The 25,166-nt window shown below is 47.5% G+C and overlaps 2 protein-coding genes and 1 pseudogene across 5 annotated transcripts in view; 2 read left to right on the top strand and 1 right to left on the bottom strand.

Moving 5' to 3' along the window:
* Positions 1-622: 622 nt before the first annotated feature.
* Positions 623-2,450, top strand: LOC149355217 (uncharacterized; annotated as a pseudogene).
* Positions 2,451-4,566: 2,116 nt separating this feature from the next.
* Positions 4,567-7,015, top strand: LOC149355216 (uncharacterized). Its single transcript, XM_089583716.1, has 3 exons — positions 4,567-4,752; positions 4,887-5,687; positions 6,644-7,015. The coding sequence occupies exons 1-3, from the start codon at positions 4,582-4,584 to the stop codon at positions 7,013-7,015; spliced, it is 1,344 nt and encodes a 447-aa protein (XP_089439842.1). The 5' UTR covers positions 4,567-4,581.
* A 7,504-nt stretch (positions 7,016-14,519) lies between these two features.
* Positions 14,520-25,166, bottom strand: part of LOC149355215 (kinesin-like protein KIFC1) — a 36,804-nt gene continuing 26,157 nt past the window's right edge. For 2 of the 4 annotated variants that reach the window (XM_089583715.1, XM_089583714.1), the window contains exons 11-13: positions 23,755-23,894; positions 22,786-22,935; positions 14,520-15,613 (exon numbers count right to left, since the gene is read on the bottom strand). In XM_089583715.1, the coding sequence (XP_089439841.1) occupies positions 15,572-15,613; positions 22,786-22,935; positions 23,755-23,894 (332 nt within the window). In that variant the 3' untranslated portion in view covers positions 14,520-15,571. The other 2 variants (XM_089583713.1, XM_089583712.1) reach the window with 1 other exon arrangement.

The raw sequence follows: 25,166 nt of genomic DNA, 5'->3' as shown, positions 1-25,166 counted from the left end.
CGGTGACACTGCACTGCACACGGGCGCCTTTTGAATTTCGCCTCCATCGAAACGCGGCCGCCGCGATCGGGTTCGAACCCGGGTCTATCCGTGCGCAGAATTGGGAATTCTTAACATTCATAGATCCTTGGGAGCTCTCTTACCACTCCAAATGGTTTATGGAACAATACCCATTTGGTTCCAGCCGAGAATTGTTCCATAAACCAGTTGGACTGGGAACGATTTTCCCCATGGCTGTGTGACTCTAAATCCGCTGGGCAGGTTGTGATGGCGCTGCAAGGTCACGTGACCTAGGTGGCCCACCTGCCCCCTAGGCTGCTTCTCTGGGGACTTTTCATGGATTTTCTCCGACACGAGGTCCATGCCGCGTTAAAAAAAGTATAAATTGATTATTGGTTACCTGAATAAAACATAGAGCTATGCCTCGTTTCATAACTTGTTGCAGTGGAGTGTAAAGTATACAAGCGCGAGGCGACGGCATCCAGACTCGTGTAGTTGTCTGGCAAGAATGAGAGAGAGACTCGGCATCAACTTGACGTTGAAATACTCACTCCACTGCAACGAATTGTGAGACCAATTGTTTTCCAGTGCTGTCAACCTGACAACTCCACTTTGAGTAAAATTAACACTTCTAAAATCACTCAGCAAAAAAAACTAACAAGTATAACTTCTGCAAAACCTTGACCTTTTCACAAGTTGCATGATTAACTGCTAAAGTAAACACTAGGCAGCTGTAGTGTTTAAATGCAGAGGTAATAGAAGTTTGAATGAACTAAGATGGCAGTTTCAGATAAGATCACATATAATGAGAGGCTGGTTGACAATATAAATCTACCTAATAATTTTGTAGGCCTTTGCCGGCTGACTGGGGAGAATAATATTGAAATAATATGTGCATCAATGTCAGACAGCTACTCACTGCAAGAGCTCATCTCAAATAACAGTAAATCAAATTTAGCAGTCAATTTTGGTCAACATTCATAAGTGAAATCCACACTTCAGAAAGCACGCACCTGCTCCTGTGTAGACTTTGCATTTTCATGAACTATTTATGTGGAGTCTTCTTTTCATGCAGTGTGCTGTTAGCCTGCATGACAGAAGGACAGTTAGGTTTGCTGATAAGTGAACAAAAAACTGCACAGCATTTTTGCAGCTTAACCTGCATTGCAGCTCTTAAAACCATTCTGTTCTAGTATAATTTAATTTAAATAGCATGTAGTAACGCTACTACTCCTGCTCAATGTTTCATCTGTGTGGTTTTCAGAATGGTCTTCCACAAGGTTTGGCGTTGCCAGCACAACAAGCGAAACAAGGTGTCAAGTCGGCGCAATGCCGCGTGCATGGCTAGGCTTGGCATCAAGATAAAAAAGCTGACCGAAGCCACAAAGAGAAACGATGAGTACTTGCGAAGGAATGTGCCCTTGGTTGCCATCATAAGAATTGATAGCAGGCATACCCATAGCACACAGTCAGCAGATGCCCTGTGCCTTCTTCGTGGAACCCGCACTACACGGGAAACATTCCTGCAATACTTCAGTGATGGGATGACAGTTAGCGAAGCACGCAGGCTGCATGAAAGTAAGCTGTGCCTGGAGGAAAATGGACCAGTGCTGTTGGCCAATGGTGCCTTAAATCCTTTGACAAGAGCCGTGCAGCACTGGCACAATGTCTGGAGGACTGCGTGCTTTGGCGGTACCACAATGGATCCACTACTGAAGCTGGAGGAGAAGGCACCCCTCTATGCAGCCAATGGTATGAGAAAACTTGTTACAACAACATCCCTCATTATGGGGTGCATGTAGCTAAACATAGTGTCTCATTATTTTATCAAAAGTATTGTGCTTGTGGGTAACTGTAACTTGCCACAACAATTTCATGTAGGCCAGTACCTGTGTAAAATTTTGGACCCTTGTATTATGACAATCACACAGCATGATCTGTGCAGGCGTTCTTCAGTGTACAGAGCCAGATTCTGAGACTCTTAGTACGTATAATGTGCCTGAAATCTCTTGTGAGTGTACACTTGGCTTCTCACAATTTCCAGGCACTAATGTGACGGTGCGCCGGAGTGACAATACCACCTGCTGGGCTATTCTAGTTGCAACCCCCATCATGAAGCGGGCCCAGGCACTGGATGCTGCAAGAGACAGTCTTTATAGACTCCACGGCCTCTTGCGACAGCACAAAATGCACCGTCACGGTGGTGCTGGTGGCAACAATGGCTGGTGCTGTGCCAGTAGCGGTGCTACTTCACAATGAGCAAAGCACAGACGGCTACGTGGCTGCATTTCAACTTTTAAAAGACACTCATCCTTTCTGCTTCGGAGGTCAGGCCGTAAGTAGGAAAAACAATAACACTGCCTTTAATTTGTGCATTGCAGAAGCTAACTTCAAGAAAATATGCCTTCATGTTTCCTTCCCCATTACTTCATCACCATAAAATGTGATTGTCTGCCAAGAATTGCAAGAGGTTGTAGATGCAATTCTAGGCTGCCATATTCTTCACGAAAGCACCCCATAATGAAAAATGTAAGAGCGATATTTCAACACTGTGCTACACAAAACCCATAACTTCGCCATATGCACTCAGTGAGGGTGCAGTTACGGCTCAAGTTGAGTGAAGAATAGAGGGGAACAGAATGTTGCAGTTCACCAACATGTCTGTGGCACGAAAGGGAATGATATCAGTTCCTGTAATATTGCAATGGTCATACAAACATGCGAACAGCCATTTCTCTAAAGGTAAAAAAATTCTTGTACACACTAGAAAGAAAGCACACGTAACTTTTTGGGCCTACAGTATAAAAGCAAAAGTGCTGAAATGTTCACATTACTGGCTACCTGCGTTCTTCAGAGCACACAATTCTCTCCATATTAAAATTCCTTATGACAGTTACCTTACACTTATTGATTAGCTGATACCTCTGTAAGTTCTATTCCGTACCTGGGGTTAGAGGCTTTCATGCTTCAGCGTTTCTTAATCAAATATTCCATCTGCTCAGAGAGCTTGGCAGTATGCCGTCTACCATCCTACCTTCTACTTCTACTGAACACTACGCAATGATAGATGTGAGACTATCGTCCAATGCCTGAACATTAAGGTCGTCGCCCTTGGTTATATATCTGTTCTGCAGTGAGACCTTTACTTTCCCTCTGAACGCTAACGCATTAATGGGCTTCAGTCTCACTGTTTTTTCCCATCCCTTCTTCAAGCATAGGCTAAATCGAGACCTTAGCATCCTGTGGCCACTACAACGCACCTTTCCGAGAACTTCCACATCCTGCACGATACCAGGATGAGCGCACAGTATGAAGTCTATTTCATTTCAGAAGGAATATGATCCGTAAATTATTCCTCTCTGCGAACTCTACTCATAACTCCCCCCGATATTCCCAGAACCTATACCATAGTCGCCTACTGCCTGGTCTCCTTTCCTACCTTGGCATTGAAGTCGGCTATCAGTACACTGCAGTGTGTTTTTATTTCGTTCTCTGCAGATTCCTCGTCTTCATAGCAGCTTTCAGTGATCTGGTCATCATGGCTAAATGCGGGCGCATACGTTTGTACCACCTTCAGTTAGTACTTAAGGTTATTTACGATAGCTGCCACCCTCTTGTTAATACTATAAATTCCTCTATGTTGCCAGCTATATTCTGACTAATAAGGAACTCCACACCTAGTTCTGCTATCTCCCCTAATCCACGATAGCATAGTATTTGCCCACCTTTTAGGACTGTATATGCCTCATCTGTCCTAACCTCGCTAAGCCCCACGACATCCCATTTTAATGCCTGCTAGTTCCTCAAACAGCTTTGCAAGACTAACCTCACTGGATAAGGCTAGAGTTAAGCATCACCAGGTTGTTTCCAGCGGCGGCTTGTCCAGAGCAAGAGATTCTTGGCACCCTCTGTTGTGTCACAGGCCTGACAGCTGCCTTGGTCAGTTGCTAAGCTGCCGCTGTAGACTGAGGGTTAACTAGTGTATTCATACAGGAGGTTTTGACCAAGTACTACACCAGGGCGGCCAAATCCTGCTCTGGTGAGGAAGTGCACTGTCGGTTCTGGTCACCGATATCGGACCTAACCCCAGGCCTGGTTATGCAGTTCCATCGACAAGCGGATTGGGTTATTTCTACTTAACAGCAAGCTAGCCATGGCATCCATGCCATGGATACTGACCTTTTTCTTAATTTTTTTTAGGTTTCAACTGAAAAGTCTAACCCCTACTAGCAAGCCAGAGTCCAGAGTATGCATACGCTGTCACTTCTGCATAGTGATATTATTTGAACTGCTTTAAACTGCGGCAGAATTTTCTTGTCCGCGATCCTCATTACAACAGTCCTCTGAAAGTAGCGGATACCCACCAGGATTCACACTATGTGGATATGTTTGGCAACAGATGATGTAAAGTCAGATTTCTAGAAGAAAGCTAGCCACAATATTGTTAATCAAAAACAAAGATCCAAGAATGAATCCTTGCAGGTCACGTGAAGAACAAACACTAAAAGCTATCAATTGTTCTTGGCTTGATAGGCGTGCTGAAATCGGCTATTCTTCTCGCTGCAGGCACCACACGTATTTATGACAGACAACTCCAGTGCAGAGAAGGCTGCACTGCAGGAAACATGGCCTACAGCCAGGCAGCTTCTGTGCCATTTTCATGTGGCCCAGGCAGAGTGGCGCTGGCTGACAGCTGCCCACAACCATGTTGGCAAGGGCCAGAGACGACAACTAATGTCAGCATTCCTGGAGGCAAGTTTTGTCCAAACGTAGTTCTTTTTTAATGAGGGGGACTGCGAAATTACAGGCACAGCGTAAACGTGCATATGTGTATGTGAAAGGCACTGGCACATTTCTCACTGAAGGATTCCAAACTACAACTACAGGTCATGTATGCTGACACAGAAGAGAAGCTGGAAGCTGCGAAAGCCAGGCTTGGGTCTGAATCCCACCAGGGCTACATAGAACGGGTGAAGGCATTCCTCGAAAGGGAGGAGGAGTGGGTGCTCCTTTTCCGTGCAAACATCACCACACGGGGGCACAACACAAATAATTTCTCTGAGACCACCATCCGTATCCTCAAAGACATCGTGCTCAGCAGAGCAGAGGCCTTCAGCGCCGTTGCACTAGTGGATGCAGTGGCCGTGGTGTGGGAGAGATACTTAGAGAGCCGCATCCTCCGCCATGCTAACAGCCGTGTTGCCAATCATCACCTGGCTTACAAACGGCTCCTTTCCCGGATGCCGTCAGGAGCTGCTGACACCATACGACTAACAGGCCACAACCTCTATGCAGTGCCCAGTGCCACACGCCAAGACACAATATATGAAGTGTCAGCAGATTTTGGAATGTGCAGCTGCGCAGCAGGAAAACAAGGTGCTTTTTGCAAGCACCAGGCGCTTGTCCATGAAACTTTTGGGGGATTGTTTCCCAATGTGCCGCCCCTGAACACAGGAGACAGGCATCAATTGGGCAAGCTGGCCTTAGGCAACAAGTGCCCCCCTCGGGATTTCTTTATGCCCTTCCTGGAAGGAGAGCAGCCTCAAGAAGAGCCCGACCAGGCAAGCTGCAGTTACGAAAACCCACAGGCTTGTGAAGCAAGCCACATGCTAGACGACTGCCAGCCCTCCATATCAAGACAGCTGTCACCTACTGCGCAAGACTGTGATCAACCCCAGCTTGCCCAGGTGCATATTCCCTGTAAAGTTCCTTCTCATCCTAAATCCTTCTTTCCTCAGCAATGCCAGTGCAAGTAAAGACAACGAACATTTTTTCTGGTTGATCTTTGCAAACATGTAGAAAAGACACTTTTTAGAGTTCATGCTGAAAGTAACACAAGTGTAGAAATACAAATTCTAGAATTCTCTGCGATACATATTCCCTTGCCAATGTTAGTTGCACATTCAAGTCTGCAGCTTTCCATTCAGATGAAAGGCTATACCAGGCAAGAATGAATAAATAAGCCACAGTTTTGTCTGTAAATGCTGGGAACATTTGCAACGGATCTATATATGAAGAATGTTAAACTCAGATTGTTCCGCTGACCAGGTTTTTACCGCATATGCATGAAGAGGTATGCCGTTCTACAGTGAAGTTTCATGTCCAGCAAATGGACAATCTGATTCAGCTCAGAGCTTACTGCTAGGATAACAATAGGGTGCCACGGTCATAATTGGCTACTTGTAGCAATTTCAGACATGTTTAGTTTAGTTTATGAGGATTTAATGTCCCGAATCAACTCAGGCTATGAGGGACATCATAGTGAAGGGCTCCGAATATTTCGACCACCTGGGGTTCTTTAACGTGCACTGACATCACACAGTAGACGGGCCTCTTAGAATTTCGCCTCCATCGAAATTCGACTACTGCAGCCGGTATTGAACCAACGTCTTTTGGGTCAGCAGCCGAATGCCATAACCACTGAGCCACCGCGGCAGCTAATTTCAAAGAAGTGTGCATGCAAATAATGAGAATGCTAATATATAAAAAGAAAGAAAACCAACATGGCAATCCTCAGCTGCTGCAGCCCAGCCTGCAACTAGAACTTCCATCAGAGGGTAGATGATAGCTACAGAGCTTTGGACATTCGAAACACTCAAAGTGGACAGAATCTAGTCATTCAGTTTCACAACCTTTCATGCAGGAAACAGAAGATGCGTACCGGAGCTTGGAGTCCCAGCTGCGCCGCCTGCATGCCATGAATGAGCACAACCCTGCATATCTAGAAATCCTGCGGTGTCTTGGGCATGAGCTGGACCGCGTGCCCAATGGAAATGATGCAGCTGGGCTTATGCTTGCCTTCAAGGCAACCGCAGCAGCACGGAGGCACCGGGGACGTCAAATCCGGGTGCAGCCTACAAGTATTGCGAGACGCCGGCCGGGGTTGACAAGGGGCTGCAAAAGGGTGCCAGCTGGACGCCCACCAGGTCAACCCTGTTCCAAGAGGCCAAAAAAAAGGCCCCACTCCCTTCGGAGTAATGTGCTAGAAAATGTCCGAAGTGCAAAATTGCACTGAGGACATTTTTCGTAAGATCAAATGCAACATGTCTATTCTAGATAACACACTTGATTTTGAGGGGCGTGTCATGTACCGCACGTGACACTGTGCACTTGCTTGTGATGTCAGGTTTGTGCTGCGAGCTGGAAATGCATGCATTTTGAGAAGGAATTTGCACCACACGATTGATGCTCATGAATAATTCAGTAAAAGTACGGTGCATAGTGCCCCTGACAGTGGCCTTATACTGAAGTCTTCCTATTCCAAAATCTGATGAGAGTTCTCATGTGTGCTGTTCTCATAATTCTTGATTTTTTGGTTTGGTATGGTTTATTAGGGTTTAATGTCCCAAAGCGACTCAGGCTATGAGGGATGCCGTAGTGAAATTTTGACCACCTGGCGGTTCTTTAACGTGCAATGACATCGCACAGTACACGGGCCTCTAGAATTTCATCTCCATCCAAAATTTGGCCGTCGCGGCCGGGACCGAACCCGCGTCTTTCGGGTCAGCAGCCGAGCGCCATAACCACTGAGCCACCACGGTGGGGCCTTGATTTTTTTATAGTCTTCTAACAGTCCGGCAGACTGCTGCAAACTGTACTGTTTGGTCATAGCTATATATGCTCTTTTCTGCTTGAAAAGAGTAGCATAGCTCTCTAACACTCCAAAGGTGACCACAGCTCTGAGTCAGCAATTCTGCTGGGTGTTCTTGTGCATGTTTGTCATTCCTTGGCATTTTCCCTGACTCTATGGTGGACTCCAATGCATCACAGGCTTTTGTAAACTGCAACACATCTTTGGTTTTTTGCACTGCTTTGCCAGTTCCTTTTTAAAGACACACGGTGTTTTCAAGATCCTTAAGAGAGCCTTCAGGGACCACCTTTCTGATTTAACCAGTTCCTGCTGCCCATGACACAATCAAGCAGCAGGTCTTCCGTTACAGTGCTGAAGTTGCACTGGTTAACTTGCAACCTTGCAGCTGCCAGTCTAAACTTTTCACCTTTCCCCTCCTTCATACTGTTAAGTTTTACTGCCCATCGCATGGCCAAGTTTTGTTGAACACTGTAAGGTGAACTTTGCTTTGAGGCTTTCTTCTACATTTTGTGCATTGCCTCAGCTTTAAGCCTGCTCGGAAACACAAACACGGCTATTTGCCCTTCAAGTGAGATCTATGACAGCTGCATGGCTGCCCCACATTGCCACGTATCATTGTAGAGTGTTCACGCTCAAGGCTGCAGGAAAGGGTTGTTATCACTTTTGTTCGTGACGCGAGAAGCGACCAATCTCGATTGATTGCAGCCATGGAAGGCCGCATCTAGGTTTTTCCAGATTACTGTAGATGATCTTGTGTTGTTATCTGGAAGTTTCCTTGCCGGCTTTAAATTGAGCGATGCCACGAGCGGCGGACATTCGTAGTTCGACGACCGACGAGCACGTTTGTTGCTTACGCTGCCGCCGAGTGATTCAGTTCTTTTGCGGGCGCAAGTCAGCCCAAATAAAGAGCTTCGTTTCCAAGACTGGTTGGTGTCTTCCTGACCACTGGACTGCCGTCACTACAACGTGACATCTGGTGGAGGTGCTGGGTAGCCTTCCATGTACCGGACACCCCCTGCAAGTCGTGACGCCAGCTTTTTGAGCCATTCACCGGAGGACGTGACTCCAGTCCACCGCGCAAGCCGACGTCTGCTAGGGGAGGCACCTGAGTTCGGGACTCTGCCGGACCCTACTCGGAAGCGAAAGCCTGGAGTAGCAACGTCCACCATGAGCTTGCCCCAGACGACGACTCCTGTCATTCTTCAGCAGCCCCGGGTGCCACCAACCTTCGACGCTTCGCCTGGCGCCGACCCCGAAGAATGGCTAGAACAGTTTGACCGTGTGGCTATTTTTAACCAATGGGACGATGCCACGAAATTAAGATCCGCCGAACCTCCTACGTATCAACGACCGTTATCTTACTGTAGTATCTGTAACTTCTTGTATTCTTGTATCCTTAAATAAACCAGCTTGCTTTATTCGAGAAGAATCCGGCCACTTCTTGCTGACATGGCGCAGCTGACAGGATCTGCAGAGGAACCTCTCATGCACGAAGAGAGAGTGGACATCGCGGAGTGCAGCAGAATGCCGTCGGTGAGCTCTGAGTCCACATTCATCGGGTCTCCTGCGAAATCGACTGACCGCCACGTTCTCAATGCCTTAAAGAAGCAGCGACTGGCGGACGAGTTGAGAACCCGCAGGCTTCCGTGCACCGGCCGAAAGGACGATCTCATGACTCGTCTTCTGGACGACAACGCTCGCCTCCAGGCTCCGGCAACCACGTCCGACTCAGCGACCAGCCAGGGCGGAACAGATGGCGATGACCACGGAGAAGCGGACTCGAAAGCGCCGGCTGCTATCGATATGCTGCGGGCTGAGGTTGACGAAATACGACGGCTTCTAGCACAACAACGACACGAGCTGCCGACACGAACTGGGCACGAAACGGCTTCCCAACGTCATGAGGGAGTCCGCGCCCCTACTGCGGCAGCAAACCAACGGCCGACAGAGACCTATCGCGGCAAACCTCCTCAGTCCTCACCGGAAAACGATGCCGCTACAGCTCCCGAGGGTACGCCAAGCCTGAACGAAGTTGTGGCTATGTTCGCTCGTGCGCAGCTACAGATGACGGAGGCATTGTCGAGAATGTCAGCGCCAGCTTCGCCCGTGCTGATCCAGTCTACGCACGATACAGCGTCCGCCACCACCGAGTACGACGGTAGTGCTCAACGAAATGCAAAGACTTGGATCTCGCAAGTGGAGCGCGTTGCTGCGTTGGCCCACTGGTCCCCATCACTGACGCTCGCGACGGCTGCAAGGAGCTGCGAAGGACTGGCACAGCTCTTACGGTATGACTTGCGAAACGTGGGTCTCCTAAAAGCATGCCTTCGCCCCGCGTTTCGAACGGAGACTCACAAGAGTTTCTGGACCTGCAGGCTACTCGAAGACTGCGCAGTTCGGAGACCCTCGTCGAGTATATGTACTTCAAAAATGCTCTTCTTGACAAGTCCCCCTACCCGCTTGCGAATGAAGAATTTCGCTGATTCTCAGCGGAATCAACGAGGACACCTGGGCTAATCCCCTCGCTGCACAGCCTTGCAGCAGCGTCATTGAACTGATTGACTGCGCAGCGCTGCTCGACACCAGGCGGCGTAAGACAGTAACGGCGCAATTCCGACAAACTGCACTGGGGCAGCGGAACCAGGGGAGGAGCACCCAGTCAAAAAAAAACCATTGGAACCAATTGGACATTCCAGTTGGAACTAAATGTGCATTCCCATTGCTTCCAATTGGATTTCCCAATTGGAACCAATTGGTTCCAGTTGTGTTTTTAGCCCCCGACCAATTGGATCCAACTGGACTAGCCATTTGGACCCATTAGGTTTGGTTTGGTTTATGGGGTTTAACGTCCCAAAGCGACTGAGGCTATGAGAGACGCCGTAGTGGAGGGCTCCGGAAATTTCGACCACCTGGGGTTCTTTAACGTGCACTGACATCGCACAGTACACGGGCCTCTAGAATTTCTCCTCCAAAGAAATTCCAGCCGCCGCGGCCGGGATCGAACCCGCGTCTTTCGGGTCAGCAGCCGAGCACCATAACCGCTAAGCCACCGCGGCGGCTTTTTGGACCCATTAGGCCAGGCAGTTATTTCACCCAGAAAATATTCACAAAATATGTTACGTTCATTGAGAAAGGTAGCTAAATGTTTGAATAATATGCTCTAGGATCTTGGATGAATATTTCTACAACTTAACACATTGTAATGTGCAAAAGGAAAACTGATTTATGAGGACTGCGGGGAGACACTCTGCCTAGTGCCAATCAACATTTTTCTACGGAATTGAAATTAACATGCTTTTATGAAAATCAAAGCCAACAGATACACATGCATCACACACAAGCAACACTGCACATTCAGGCACTAGTAGCATACATTAGCTCAATATGTACATCCAGAGAACACTTCTGCTTCGTCCCACTGCGGTGGCTCAGTGGTTACGGCGCTCGGCTGCTGACCTGAAAGACGCGGGTTCGATCCCAGCCGCGGCGGCTGAATTTCTTGAAGGCGAAATTCTAGAGGCCCGTGTGCTGTGCGATATCAGTGCACGTTAAAGAACCCCAGGTGGTCAAAATTTCCGGAGCTCTCACTACGGCGTCTCTCATAGCCTCAGTCGCCTTGGGAGGTTAAACCCCAATAAACCAAGCCAAACACTTCTGCTCCAACTTATATACCCCACTTATGAGGCTCTCATGCTGGGGCCGGTGGCGCTTGCCCACTGAGCGCAGATATTTAATTTTATTTCAGCTCCAGTGGTGGTGTAGGTGATGAGTACAATTTAATAGGCTAAGCTGCTGATAGCTCTTATTGTAAGTACCATATTAGTTCTACCTTTTTCGTCAAACATGCACACATTCATTGGATAAATTGTGTGCAGTTCAGCGGACCAATTGGATGCAATGGGTAAGATCAATTGGGCTCACCAATTGGGAACCCAAATGGTCCAATTGGATAGTCCATTTGGATCATCCAATTAGAACACCATTCCAATTGGAACCAATTGTAAACCCAAATGGTCCAATCGGATAGTCTTGGATTTCCAATGGGTTCCAATTAGACGAGTTCAGTTTCCAATCGGATAGTCCATTTGGACCATCCAATTGGAAACTGAACTCGTCTAATTGGAACCCATTGGAAATGCAATTGGTTCCAATGGTTTTTTTTTTACTGGGATCCTGCGGCCGCGCAGGTCGTTGTCCTATTGTGTACCTGCATGCAGATGCTGCTCTAAAACGCTCACATGCACATCGTAAGCATTTGTTTACAACCTGTTAACGGTGCTTAGGAAACCTAAAATATTTGCTACTGGTTTGTTAAACACAGAAAGGCGGCAAAAATAGACGCACAAAGGTTGACTATCATGGTAGCAGTACCATGCATCAACTTCACAAGCTGGTGTGCAATCGCGTTTCGAAGGATTCCGCGATATAATTGTTATAACGTGCGCATGGCAACGCGTTAATGCTACGAATTTCACAATTATGCGTCATTCTCACAAATAAAATTGTGGTACGCTACACGCTCGATACGCGGACATGAGCTCGTTGCTTGTAAGTAATCAGCTTCACTCTGAGCCTGCGGAGTCACTTTTAGTGACAGTCTCGCATGGACCGCTAGGAGTGACAACCACCCAGCACAGCAACCGTCACGCAAATGCTTTATTCTGAATATGGTCCCAGAGACCGCGCTACTTGGAGCGAAGTTGAAAAGCAGTGCACCAAGACTGCGTGTAATACACGGACTGACGGTAAGCGCGCTGTCCGCTCGCACAGCTGTGCAGTGCATAAGAAACAGCAGCGGTATGTAGGAGCGTAAGTAATTTTTTTTTTCGTTCCTAATTCGGCCTAGGGCGCTCCTTTTACGAATGGCCAATTGGGTCTTAGCACAGTACACAACTAAAAGCATGAATTGACCATTTTGATGGCGGAACAGCTAATTCTTCACACGTCTGTGTTGTGAACTTGCCCTCGCAGATTTTCCAAACTCAAAGCCTTTCTATATTGGCTGTGTAGCGCTGGCGAACGTGTTTGTTGCGTTCGCCCGTTCGGAAAGGGTGCATGGCGAACGACCGTGAACAGGGGCAGTGTACATCCTTGTGCAGTTCGGTTCCGTGAAGCTCGCAAACGACCGCATCCCGCACCTTTTTTAACTTTCTGTCGCAATTCTTGCAATCCGCAACACAGAACGTATTTCCTCTGCCTTTTCACATCGTAGAAAGAACACATTCGGCAGCCATCCGCGAAATTTCCACTGCTGCGTCGAGGCGTACACGCCAACGACTTACGAGGCCCGTAATGGCGCCGTGTTCCGAGTGCACGTGTGGCGCCATCTGGTCTCAAAGAGAACTGCGCACTGTAAACGGTCTATATATGAAGGGCGTTGACCGCTGTCTGTCAGCCCGAGCAGCCATACAAGCTTCCACGAGAAGCACGCCTGCTCGACTCACGGGACCACACCACTCGCTCAACCACGGACTAACGAGGCAGCGCGCGCCAGTCTGCGGGACGGCGTCCTAAACCTCTGGTCGTCGGACTGTCGCAGTGCCCGCTGAATTGTGTTTTGTTTGTTTGCCTCTCTCTTGTGTTAGTGCACTTTAGGTGCAATATTTCTTTTGTATTGTAATCTCTCTCGAGTGTAACTTTGCACGAGTTGCTTTGTATTGGAAATCACTTTGTATGTGTTCGTACAAGTGATTGCGAAATCCTATGTATCGTCTCATTGCTGTATAACTGTTTTGTTTGTGAACCTTTGGCTCCGACCCATTCTCTGGCTTGCGACTGGTAAAAGCTGGGCACCAAACAACCAAAAATCTCTTGTCACTTGGTAGCTGGTCTCTGGCTGAGCTTGCCACACTGAGTCGAGGGCAACTCCTTTGTGACCGAGGCCGCTACCCCTAAACGCTCTAAGGGTGTCTGGGAACGCACCTAAAAGTGTGCTAAGTGGTGACACACACAAGCTAGAACCTCTGAGCTTTCAAGAGAAGTAGATGTGGTGCTCAACTTGGAAAGACTTTTTCTCAAGATTTTCCAGGGCTGTTGTTCACCTTGTGGAGCGGATTGCTCTGAGGCTGTCCTATTTGACCTAGTTTGTCCTGTTACAATCCTGGAAATAGCCTAAATTCAGTGACTGACAGTCCTAGGTGCAGAGCTTGAAGAATTGATATATTCTCAGCCAGCGACAGGACAAAAAATTACGAAATATTCGTGTCTGGGCAAGAAAACATTTCGAGACTGTCGATCGCAACACCTGCAAGACGTTCAGAAACTTTGAGAAGGTTAAACCAGACGATTATGACATTTAGTATAGTGTGCTGGTTTTTTTTTTCAAGTTTCATCATACTGTACACATCGTAAAAAGCCTGCAGTCACAGCCCGCTGCTTCCTGTGTTACTCCGCTGACCAGTTGCAATTTTGCACAAAATTGGAGTTTTGATGTTTGGCTATCAAGCTGTTGCTGGAGACAAGAAAAGTCTAATTTTGTCTCATGAATAACTTACTGTTTTGATGAACAGGAAATCTTGAATAACTGTTTGCTTGTTGTCCCAGAGGAATTCTGTTTGGCAGTATTCACTGTGGGCGGAGCTCCACTGCAAACGGGTTGTACCTGACTACAGAAAAAAGAATTAGAGAAATACTTCGAAATATAAGGCATTATCAACCATGCTTTGAAATTCATACCCCTCACCCCATGTTTTTTAGCAAGGCAAGTCCTGAAATGCACCACTGACAGCAACAGAATGAAGTGTAAACCCATTAAGGAAAGCCAGAGCAGAAGTTCTAGTAATTTAAAGTCCCAGAAAACTTATTTCATGAAAGTGACGCACATTGGACTACAGTAATGCTGTGAAAAAGCCACAGCAGTCTGCAGGCTTGTCAGGCACCATGCAGCCTCTCTGCATTCACAGACTAGGCTGAAGAAAGTACCCGCAAATGATATAGTACGTTCAACTTTATTACATTAGGCCATTTGCCCAGGTTTTCAAGGCCTCCATGGTACAAATACGAGAAAACTAGCACAAGACTGTAGCAGAGAATAAAAATGAGATATGCACGGTTTTCAACCGAAAAGCATCAATTCACAAAAATACATTGTGAAGCTTTCTTGCGATGTGCATTCAACAATTAAGCCAAAGTTGACACACGCATGCTGCATACACATGCCACCAGAGGCCATACTTAAAGTAATGAACACAAATGTAAAAGCATTGCACTCGTTTAAAAATTCGTAAAAATTTGCACAAAGCCAACATGTCTGGACAACTTGCACGTCTAAATTCGTAAGCATAGAGCAAAGGGCCAAAGAAAGGAGTTGCTCTGATGCTCTTTTCTGAAAATCCGTCACAGTTTTCAGACATAACAAAAGAAACAGCATGGTACGCAGGGCGCACAATGGCTTCTGTGATACCATGTATTGCCCCGGGTGAACAGACTGAAGACCACTGCTAAGCACAAGGAGTGTTGCAACCTGGTTGCAAAAGTGACACTTCATGTTATTCATACAGACCTGAAGAGCCCAGGAAGCAGGTGTTTGCGACCAAGAGATGGCCGTTGCTTTGCTGCACACGTCATGATGCATACATCGGTCACGTGCACAATTACAACCAGTGCACAGAACACCAACACAATGTCAGTTCTTCATCGGGATCAGTAAGCTCAGCACAAACACTTCAAAGTGAGCACAGCACAATGTTGCGTCTTAGTGCACAGGGACTATCGTCAGGGGTGTCTTCTTACTGTACAGTATCTTCCAATGTCCTCGTGCTGGCAGCTCTTGCAATTCTCAAGTCTCCAGCAGCCTTTGCATTGCAGTCACTGAATCTTGACTCTCCATTGCTCACAACAGTGTCCATTACAAAAGCACACATTGCTAAGCAAGCACGATGACTGCATTACTTGTCCAACGTAAAAGAACGTTATATAAAATTATACCATTACAGATAAAATGATTGCGCCAACAATGCCCAGTCCCATTCTGCCAAGCCCTCAAAGATTCTTGCGTGCTGTGCCAATCTGGCACTGGTTGACCTGCAAAAGAAATAAAACAGAGAAGGGCGGGACCTTCAACAGGACCCACTCTAGACGAATGTTATAGAGCACTGCAGTCAACTGCATTGGAGAAATGCTAAAGCGTTTGAGTTTGGACGTCAGCAACTTTCTTTTATTCGGAAATTACTGTTGTCACATGACACTTGTCACATGACCCTTGGATGACGTCAACAACTACTCTTTTTGCAAGTACACATCCCCAACACACTTTACTGTCGCACAGACCACACTGTATTCACTTCATGCCCCTCTAACGCACTTGAACCAACGACACTGTGGCGTATGCGTTGCATGCCCGCCTTGGCACACAGAAGGCTTGGGTTCGAACTGCAATCTGGCAAATTCTTTTTGAATAGTTATTTTTGTGCGCACACACTCTAGCAGACATGCTGTAGCCACGGTGTCTAATTGGAATTTTTTTCAGGTTCGGTTCGGGTTCATGCCTTTCAGGCTCAGTTCTGGTTGGTTGGTTTATGGGGTTTAACGTCCCAAAGCGACTAAGGCTATGAGAGACGCCGTAGTGGAGGGCTCCGGAAATTTCGACCACCTGGGGTTCTTTAACGTGCACTGACATCGCACAGTACACGGGCCTCGAATTTCTCCTCCAAAGAAATTCAGCCGCCGCGGCCGGGATCGAACCCGCGTCCTTCGGGCCAGCAGCCGAGCACCATAGCCACTGAACCACCGCGGCGGCTTCTCAGTTCTGGGTTCAGCTCCTGAGCAACATTCCGTTCCAATTCGAACCGGTAGGGACTTGATTGAACCAGTTCAAGCAGGTTTAAATGAATTCAGGACAAACAAAATGGCTGAGGCTTAGCTTAGGTTAAGCCCAGTCAGATGCGAAGCATATTGTCGCCGAGTTGCATATCGAGCACGCCGCTTGGCTAGACGTTCTTCACGCTCTTCATCAGTCTCTGTAGCACGCCGCAACTTTTGCTTCTCATTCCAACGAGCAGCCCTGTCTCCAGGAGGCATCTCTATACCATGTACGCCTAAGCAGAGGCAGGCGCACCCCCTTGTATACCGCCGCTCCAGCATCACGTGTTCACTACAGCGCACCTAGCGGCAGAAGCAGGAAACACATTGGTCGCGACGACTCGCGCGACAGCGCGAGCTGGGGCCCCGCTTCTCATCTGCCGTGACGTCACGCATCACGTGGTATGACATGGAGGTCACGAAAGGTCAATGGTAACGACACCGCCGCGCTCGAGGAGCGGGCTTGGGCTATTTTAGTATGCTTCGCATAAAAATATTCTGAAGCAAGAAAAATTCTGAAAAAAGAGTAATGGGTTTCATTAAACTTGTTATGCTGTTTACTTTCGTCTATGGCATTGACATATAAATTGAAAGATGCAAATTTTGCATGCTGCGAGATATTTTCACTTTTACTCTTTAATTTACTCTCCATGGCAAAAAATATATGAACTGAAAATTATTTTAAATCTATATATATGCTTAAATCCATCTGATGAGGTACACGTACATAAGGAAAAAGCAGGTGGATTTTGCATCTATAAAACCTTCCACCTTCAGCAGTTTCAGAGGCCCCGTCTGGCGAGTAATAAGTCTCCCCTGAAGCTAGTGTCAGTCAGAGTTTCTCCTAAGCAGAGTACCTAGGCGGGCGACGTCAGCACCACCGCATGCACCCTTTACGTTACCACACACACTGTTCACAAAGGAAGCTGTCGTGTATGCTGGCGGCTTTACGTATACAGACAGACACCTTTCCATCTTGCAGCCGCCCCCTCCCTCTAACACATGGTATGAGAATATGCAAGACCCCCCTCAACCACCCATCCTCCGACTAACAAGAGCGAACACAGGCTCTCCCTAACAACCAAGAGCTTACCGAAGATATTTTATTTAAACAACCTGTTTGACATTGTCTTTGTAATTTCAGTTGTATACCTCGGGCCCCTAGAGCTCAGTACCTTCAAAAACACAGCTGATCGTTGCTTCTCTCAAGTACAGTGGAAAATTAAGACTGGCCTATGATGACATACCGTGTACCCTTGTTCTGATGAAAAGGGTACGGTAAAAAAGAAAAAGCAGGCTTGGATGGGTTGAGAGCACTCCGTCCCTGCAAGGACACAAATATGCAACATCTTTGTTGCGCCGAAGCGCTGCGATACTGTTTTGGGACTTCTCTGGGGTGTTACCAAAGGGAGCTTGTGCGTCGACAGAATTTGTTGCTCCCATGATTAAGTCTGGTGAATCTGTCGTGCACTTTGTCCAGCAACCTGTTTCAGGTTTTTTAATCAGAAAACATTTCTTGCCTCCTGAGTGGTGTGGACAGGATGTGTCACCACCGGCTGTGGACAGAGTGAACTGTCGATCATCCAGCAAGTGTAATTATGATTTGTAATGATTAATATTGACTGAAATATTGACTGAGTGAAAAGTCTAAATCACTAATCTTATTTAGTAGCTCATTTAACTAATTAGGCAATTTAGCTAATTACTTGGAGTAATTAATGAAATTGGAGGATTGCTAGTAATTCCTCAAGAATTGAACGAACCATAAAGATTGGAGAAAAATAACCAATAATTATTTAATAGAACTAGGTAATTAATCAATTATATGCCAAATTAACTAGTCACTTAAGCTAACTGATTAAAATAGTTAACAGTACCTCATAACAAATAATTAACCAACAATACATTAATTGATAATTAGTGATTAATTATATTACTGAGTAGCATAGGTGGTAAAGGAACTCGAAATTCCTTCGTATTTCTGCATGCAAGGAAACTTAAGTTCACCTTTATTTTTTGCTTTTCTAAACACCAGACAACCTGTTCCTGGCAGCTATGCTTAATAGGTGGCTAAGTGCACATCTTTTTCTGGACATGGTCACGATAGAAGTTTGTCCTCACTGATCGCTTTCCCTTAGAATACCTTACGGCCTCTCCAGAAGGCAGATGACAAAGGTTCTGCTTCGTTATTACTTCCTCTGCTCACATCTGCAGCATTACCTGTAACCTTCCTTGACATCACTGTACTAAAGAGCTCAGCAGATGTAGATTAAATAGGCCACAAGAACCTTCCTACACTGCAAACGTGGCCCTTCCGAGTTAGGCCGTACCTTCACATCAAGGGGACATTTGTGTTGTAATCAGTAAATTGGGATCTGTGCGAGAAACGAGAAACTATAGTGAGCAATAAAATATTTTTTTGGTGGTGATGCTCTGTTTGAGGGACATACTTCAGTCAACACTTAAAAAAGACATTGAGATCATGCCTTACATTAAGATTTCTGGCTGTGATGAAAGGCTCCGAAATTCTGTGCGAACTTTTCGTGTTAATATAAATGTTTAGCAGGTGGAAAAGCCGAGTGATGGTTAAACACGCAGTACCGCCGTGTTCAACGAGGTCACTGTTCAGAGAACAGTGAATTCTAATGCAAAAGGTATATGCTTATCAAGCCCAACCTCCTGATTGGTTGCCTGACTGAGTAGGCGATGCAAGCGGACCCAAAAATGCTATTACAGTGTACACTTAAAGGCAAAGCTTAAGCGTCCCCCCAATTTTCTAAGCCTCAGGCGACGCGGTAAACGTGGATGACAGAAGCATGCCTCAGCATCAACCCATTCAACTATACAGTCGACGACCGAAAATTCGGACGCCTGATTTTTTGGACATGCTTGATTATTCGGACTTTTTCGCGGCACCGCGACATGGCCCATAGAGCCAATGTGTAAGAGCGCTAGAAATTTCGGACGCACCGCAACTGACCCCTCGATTTTTCGGACCTCGTTCGCACTCGCCGCCAGTACCCAAGGCGCCATATAATGTGTACAGTGGAACCTCATTAATTAAGACTGCAGGAGATATCGAAAACTTGATCAAACAAAACGAAATTCAAGCTTAAAGGGAGCCTCTTGCGACGCTGAAATTCTGCGCGAGTCGGCACATTGCGCTCGCGTGTTTTCGAATTCGTACTGTCCTTGAATGTCTTCCGCCGCACGAACTTGAACCGTAGTCTGAGTTCACGGAACTCATCTGTGCCGAGTCTAGTCCCGAACACGGAACGCGAATACGATCGCAGAGGCTACGCGCACGCCGCGGCCTCCGCGATCGAAGCGCGCTTCGGGCGCGCCCGCCGAATCATATCGCGGCCGCGATCTGCTCCGGCGCTGCGCCGTTCGCGAAGGCCACGCGCGCGCACCGGAGCTTCCAAGTGCCGTCTATGGATGGCGCCGTGATCATTATCAACTTTTTTCTCCGTCGCGATTTTCCGCTGTTCACATCGCCATCAGTATCGCCAGCTCCAGCCTTTCGTGGCGTGTTAGCATGCGTGTTAGCGCGTTCGCAGTGATAGTGGCTTTCGCGTGCTGCCGCCGAGCTTCGCAGTTTTAGCGCGATGGGCAAGCACCTTAAGCTACACGGCTGGGAGTTAGCTCTCGAACACGGTCGGTAAGCGTGCGGCGGGCGGGAAATTCGACGTGGCCGATAAGTGCGTCTGATGATTGTGCAACCAAATGAGAAACACAAGCTGCAAAAAGCGCGCTTTCCGAGGCAAGCCGTGCGAGTTTCCTGAACTGGAAGAAGAGCTGCTCCTCTATGTGATGGAATTTCGGAACAACGGCTACGCGTTGACAGCGGATATGCTGCGCGGCTTCTTTTGGCATGAGCGTGCACCAGAGCGCAGCACCAGCTCAGGAGTCTAAATATTTCGCAAGTGACGATTGAACGTAGAATAAATGTCGCTCATTCCCTGGTTGGTGTGTTTTTACTTTAAAAAAAATTTTTCGCACATCGCGTGTATGGGCCGCACCCCGAAAATTGGCCCTCGAATCTGGAAAAAAAAAGTGCGGCCCTTATACGCGTTTATACGGTATTTCGCGCAGCGAAATAAAGTAATGAGGAGCTTTAGAATGTGTGCAATACAATTGGCCGCTTTCTCCGGCATAGTGGTAATAAGTTCGTGATTTTTTCGGTGAAATTTGATTTTCCGGACTGCCCGATTTTTCGGACGTTTTCGCGGTCCCTAGAGAGTCCGAAAAATCGGTCATCGACTGTATCTTGCACAGCATTGTACAGCACTGCCTGCACTGTGCGTGCAGTGGCATAGTTTCATTTTCGAGCTTTCAATCCTTCACACTCATGTCACACCAGCGATAGAACTGCCCCCAACAGCCACAAGAAGATTCACGGCACCCACATATGTGCTTGGAGGTGTCTGTGAGGGTGCAACGCGGCCAAGTCCCACTTTGGCCGGTGCGCCTTTGCCGTTTTGCACGCGCTAAACGTAGGCTGTTAAAATGCCGGCATGAATTAAAGCATCATTGCAACGTAGCATGCTGTTCATGTTGTCACAACGGTGACGTAATAGCGCCGTCTATATTGCATGCTTTTTATGGAAGCTTGGCCAGTACTGGCTCACGAAAACATAGCAGCCGGGAAAACTCAATACCCGGATACACAACAGTGGGTTTCCACTGTACCAGACATCATGATCCGACTGAGATATGTCAACAAAACTGCACTGGGAAGTACCATATGTGCCCAGTGTTCACTACTTATAATCCCCATAAACAACTATTTTTTACCACCTAGCCACCATGTCCAGCACTGATCTTAGCTGCCACTGCCACCATACAACGCGGCAGAAATGAAGCAGCCACTGCTTACAACTGCCGCAGATTTAAAAGGTCCAATTTTCCACAGCCAATGAACATAGACAAAAAGATAGTTTTCTGGATGTCACTGCATTCTTGCTATTTATGCAAGCATTTGCTCCCAAAACAGCAGCGATCTGAAACCAGAATCTCTTATCCTGCGTCGCCTTTGACTGCCAACTGTAACAATCCAGCGCAACAAGATTGCTCTGAATATCTCCAAATGTGCAAACAAAGATAAGGCAACTGAAACACAACTGTGCTCTGTACATGTCTGACGAGCTGTGGCTATTACTACAGTTTGGAAAAGTTCTCAGAGCCTGCGGAAAAGAAATAGTAAAAATGGTAGTAATAGTAGTAGTAATAGTAGTAGTAGTAGTAGTAAAAATAGTAGTAGTCATGGTCTAGTGGTTTGAGCACCCACCTCGGCTGCGGGAGGTAGTTGGTTCGAAACCCACCGCCGGACACCCACTGGAAAAAATGGGTACAATCGTCCCCCAGCCTGGCGCTCGGCTTTCTTTAGGGGTGTACGTTTGGGAGGAGTTATAAAAAAGAGCCACAAGTTGGGCTTATACCGCACGAGGCAGATTTACGATTGCTTGGCGGCGGAACTTATCTCTGATCCATCAAGGCAACTGTGGCCTAGACCCTTTTTCCCAAGCATCTCACCCTAGAAGAGCCGAGCACCAGGCCAGGGGAAATCTTGTACCCATTAAAGAAACTGGTGGGTGCCCGGCGGCACTGGGGACGAACGCAGCACCTCCCAAATGCGGGGCGGATGCTCTACCACGAGGCCAGGCTTCGGTTTTTACCCCAGTTGCCTTGACGGATCAGAGATCAGTTCCCCCGTCAAGCAACCCTAAATCCGCCTCGTGCCGTAGAAGCCAAACTTGTGGCCCTTTTTTTTAGTCTTTCCTACAGGTGACCACTGCACAAACTGGTCGACTGAAGGTGCAGGCTCCTTTCTCAAGCAATGCAACCCTAGGATGCTGAGCACCAGGCCAGGGCATGCTTCGTACCCATTTTGAGAAAACCGGTGGGTACCCGGCCGGCGGCAGGAATTGAACCCACCACCTCCTCAAGCAGAGGCAGCTGCTCTACCACGAGGCACACTGAATAGAGTGCATGATCATGCTGTGCAGTCAATGGTCAGGAAAAAAGTACCCCTACAAGCTGCACTGACGAGAATTCAAGAAAATAATGGCCAACAGGACTGAAAATTGCAATTACCTGTTAACATGCAGTGTTAAGCCATAAAGAGCGTCACTGTTCCTTATTGCAGTGATCACTGTTTACAGTGCAAAAGGACTGCTGTCAGTAAGCTGAAGAAAGCATAAATTGAGAAAAGCGTGTTCTGAAGAAAAAAAAAACTACCTGCAATTGCTGATCTGAATGATAGCGTGCAAAAACTTACATACACGATTACGCTGAGTGAAGCGGAAATCGTGAGGTTGAAATGGCCAAATATGTGGCAAGGATTTTGAGAGAGGCATTCTTTGCCATTGGAGCACAGACAATAGTGTGCTCACCGTTGTGGCAAACCGGAGCGAGTTGATGGTCTCCCCTATGTTCTCTTCCCGTGGCGAGATGTGGAGCAGCATCAGTGTCTTGCTGTTGCCACCCAGGCTGTCCATGAGGAGCTGTGTCAGCTTGGAGTTCCGGTATGGCACATGGTCAGCCTGTATGAACGACACAGTCCGCCGTGTGAAAAGCAAAATTAACGGCGCATCAGGATCAGTCCTTCAGGGACAGAGTAATGGAAAAAGCTACGCACGAAAAAGTTGGCATAGGGTGCATTTTATGCACCTATAGGATAGCAACGACTGAGTGAATAAATCTGATGTAATCTGGCAGATTGTCATATTCACACAGGAGTCATATACACTACTACCATATTTGCAAGACTGTAAATCTACCTTTTTTTTTTAGCTTGAAAATCCGAAGTTGGAGCATCGTTGGTGCAGTTTGCAAAATGTGGGGTTTTGCGGGACGAAGACGCATGGGTTTTCGCTGGACGATGTCAGAACAATGTGTTGCAAAACTGCAGCAGGAATGATGAGAGCTTTGCTAGTGAGGTCGATGGCCCAGTTGTGGACGAGCAGTCCAGTGACATACATTTTCGTTGTGGAGTGTGCCCACAGGCTCCTGATAAGTGATATGGAGGGTGTCAACTTAAAGTTGTGTAAGCACTGTACAAAAGTGAGCATATTACAAAACTGCACAGTCCAAACATGGGGGTTGACCAACGGGTGAATTCAAATCAAGGGCAAGGCACAATGTTGTGCTACAAAGCTATCCCCTGCACTGACCACAAGATGGCAGCACGGCCAGCGATACCAGAGCTGATGGCTAGCAGCAATCACTCGACAATGGTAGAGGATTGAAGCAACCCGGCTGAAAAACCTGGCGAAATACTGCAGCTGAAGAACCTTCCAAACTGCAGCACTGGATGACCCACGAAAACCCACGACATGTTTCCAAGGTAGTGGAGCACCCACCCGGTTGGAGAGCGCCAGAATGACGTTGCCGAGGTTTGCCAGGGAGCGGTTGATGTTCTGGGCCTCCCGTAGGCGCACCCCCACCGACTGCGACTCCGACAGCCGCTCGCTGCCTGCCAGGTCCACCAGGTTCAGCCGCCCTGCGCACAGTCACACCACGCACCACTACATGCCAAGCACTGTGCTCTGCAAAGGTGAGCACCATGGGCGTAATGGCTTAACTGCCTACCACTGTATATTTCAATGCCAAGTAAAAATACTGGCTATTTTCACGATTTGGAGTGCTGCAGAAGGTAGCCAAGATGGCAGCTTCTGCAAACAGCACAGGTACAATACTGCTCGTTTTGAAATGGCTCAGAGCGGTTCCAATGCTCACCAACATTTTGTTGAGACATTTTGTTGATGCTGTAAAAAAAATAAAACTAGAGAAAAAAAATAATTGGTTTATATTATAGTAAAAACCTGGTTAATATTGCAGCAAAGATGAAAAGCTGATACAGTTTGAAATTATTGAAATTTTAACTAACAAAGGTGAACAGAATACCGTATAAACACGTGTATGTGCCGCACTTTTTTTTTCAGATTCTAAGGCAAATTTTCGGGGTGCGGCCCATACACACGATGTGCGAAAAAATAAGTACAAACACACCAATCAGGGAATGAGCGGCAATTATTCTGTGTTCAGTCGTCACTCGCGGAGTATTTCCACTCTGAGCTGGTGCTGTGCTCTGGTGAGCACTCATCCCAAAGGAAGCCGCATAGCATGTCTGCTGTCAACGCATAGCCATTGTTCCGCACTTCTATCACATAGCAGAGAACCTCTTCCAGTTCGGGAAACTCTCACGGCTTGCTTTGGAAAGTGCGCTTTTTGCAGCTTGTGTTTCCCAATGCATTCTTGTGGTTGCATCATCATCGGACGCACTCCTCTGCCACGTCAAATTCCCTGCCAGGCACACGCTTGCTGTGTTCGAGAGCTAACTCCCAGCCATGCAGCTATAAAGGTGCTTGCCCATCGTGCTAAAACTGCCACGCTCGGCAGCACTGCGATGCACACACCACAAAAGCAACGAAAGGCTGGAGCTGGCGATACTGATGCCGATGAGGACAACGGGAGGTCGTGGCGAAGGAATAAGTTGACTATGACGACTACGACCTCGGGCGCCATCTTTGGACAGCACTTGGAAGCTCCTGTGCGCGTGCATGGCCTCTGAGATCGGCCGAACGTGCAAGTAATCTCGGAGGCTATGGCGCGTATGTGGCCTCTGCGATCAAGCGCACTGTTGCTCGTAGCCGGCACGGCGCGTGCATTTAGAAGGCTATTCCCGCTTGGATCATGGAAAGTTCGGGTGCGGCCCTTACACGCGCTTATGCGGCACACTAATCGGGAAGCAGTTGGGAGGGCAATGGCCAAC

Source organism: Amblyomma mixtum, chromosome 3, assembly GCF_055824585.1.
Source record: "Amblyomma mixtum isolate Tamu chromosome 3, ASM5582458v1, whole genome shotgun sequence".
Classification (NCBI taxonomy): domain Eukaryota; kingdom Metazoa; phylum Arthropoda; class Arachnida; order Ixodida; family Ixodidae; genus Amblyomma; species Amblyomma mixtum.
The sequence above is the reverse complement of the archived record's forward strand: the minus strand, read 5'-3'. Positions and strand labels throughout refer to the sequence as shown.

Bases quoted from the DNA above. Each gene is read 5' to 3' on its own strand.
- LOC149355216 (XM_089583716.1), top strand. From the start codon at position 4,582: ATGACAGACAACTCCAGTGCAGAGAAGGCTGCACTGCAGGAAACATGG. The intron at 4,753-4,886 runs GCAAGTTTTGTC...CTACAACTACAG, and splicing joins TAATGTCAGCATTCCTGGAG to GTCATGTATGCTGACACAGA. The intron at 5,688-6,643 runs GTGCATATTCCC...CCTTTCATGCAG, and splicing joins ATCAACCCCAGCTTGCCCAG to GAAACAGAAGATGCGTACCG.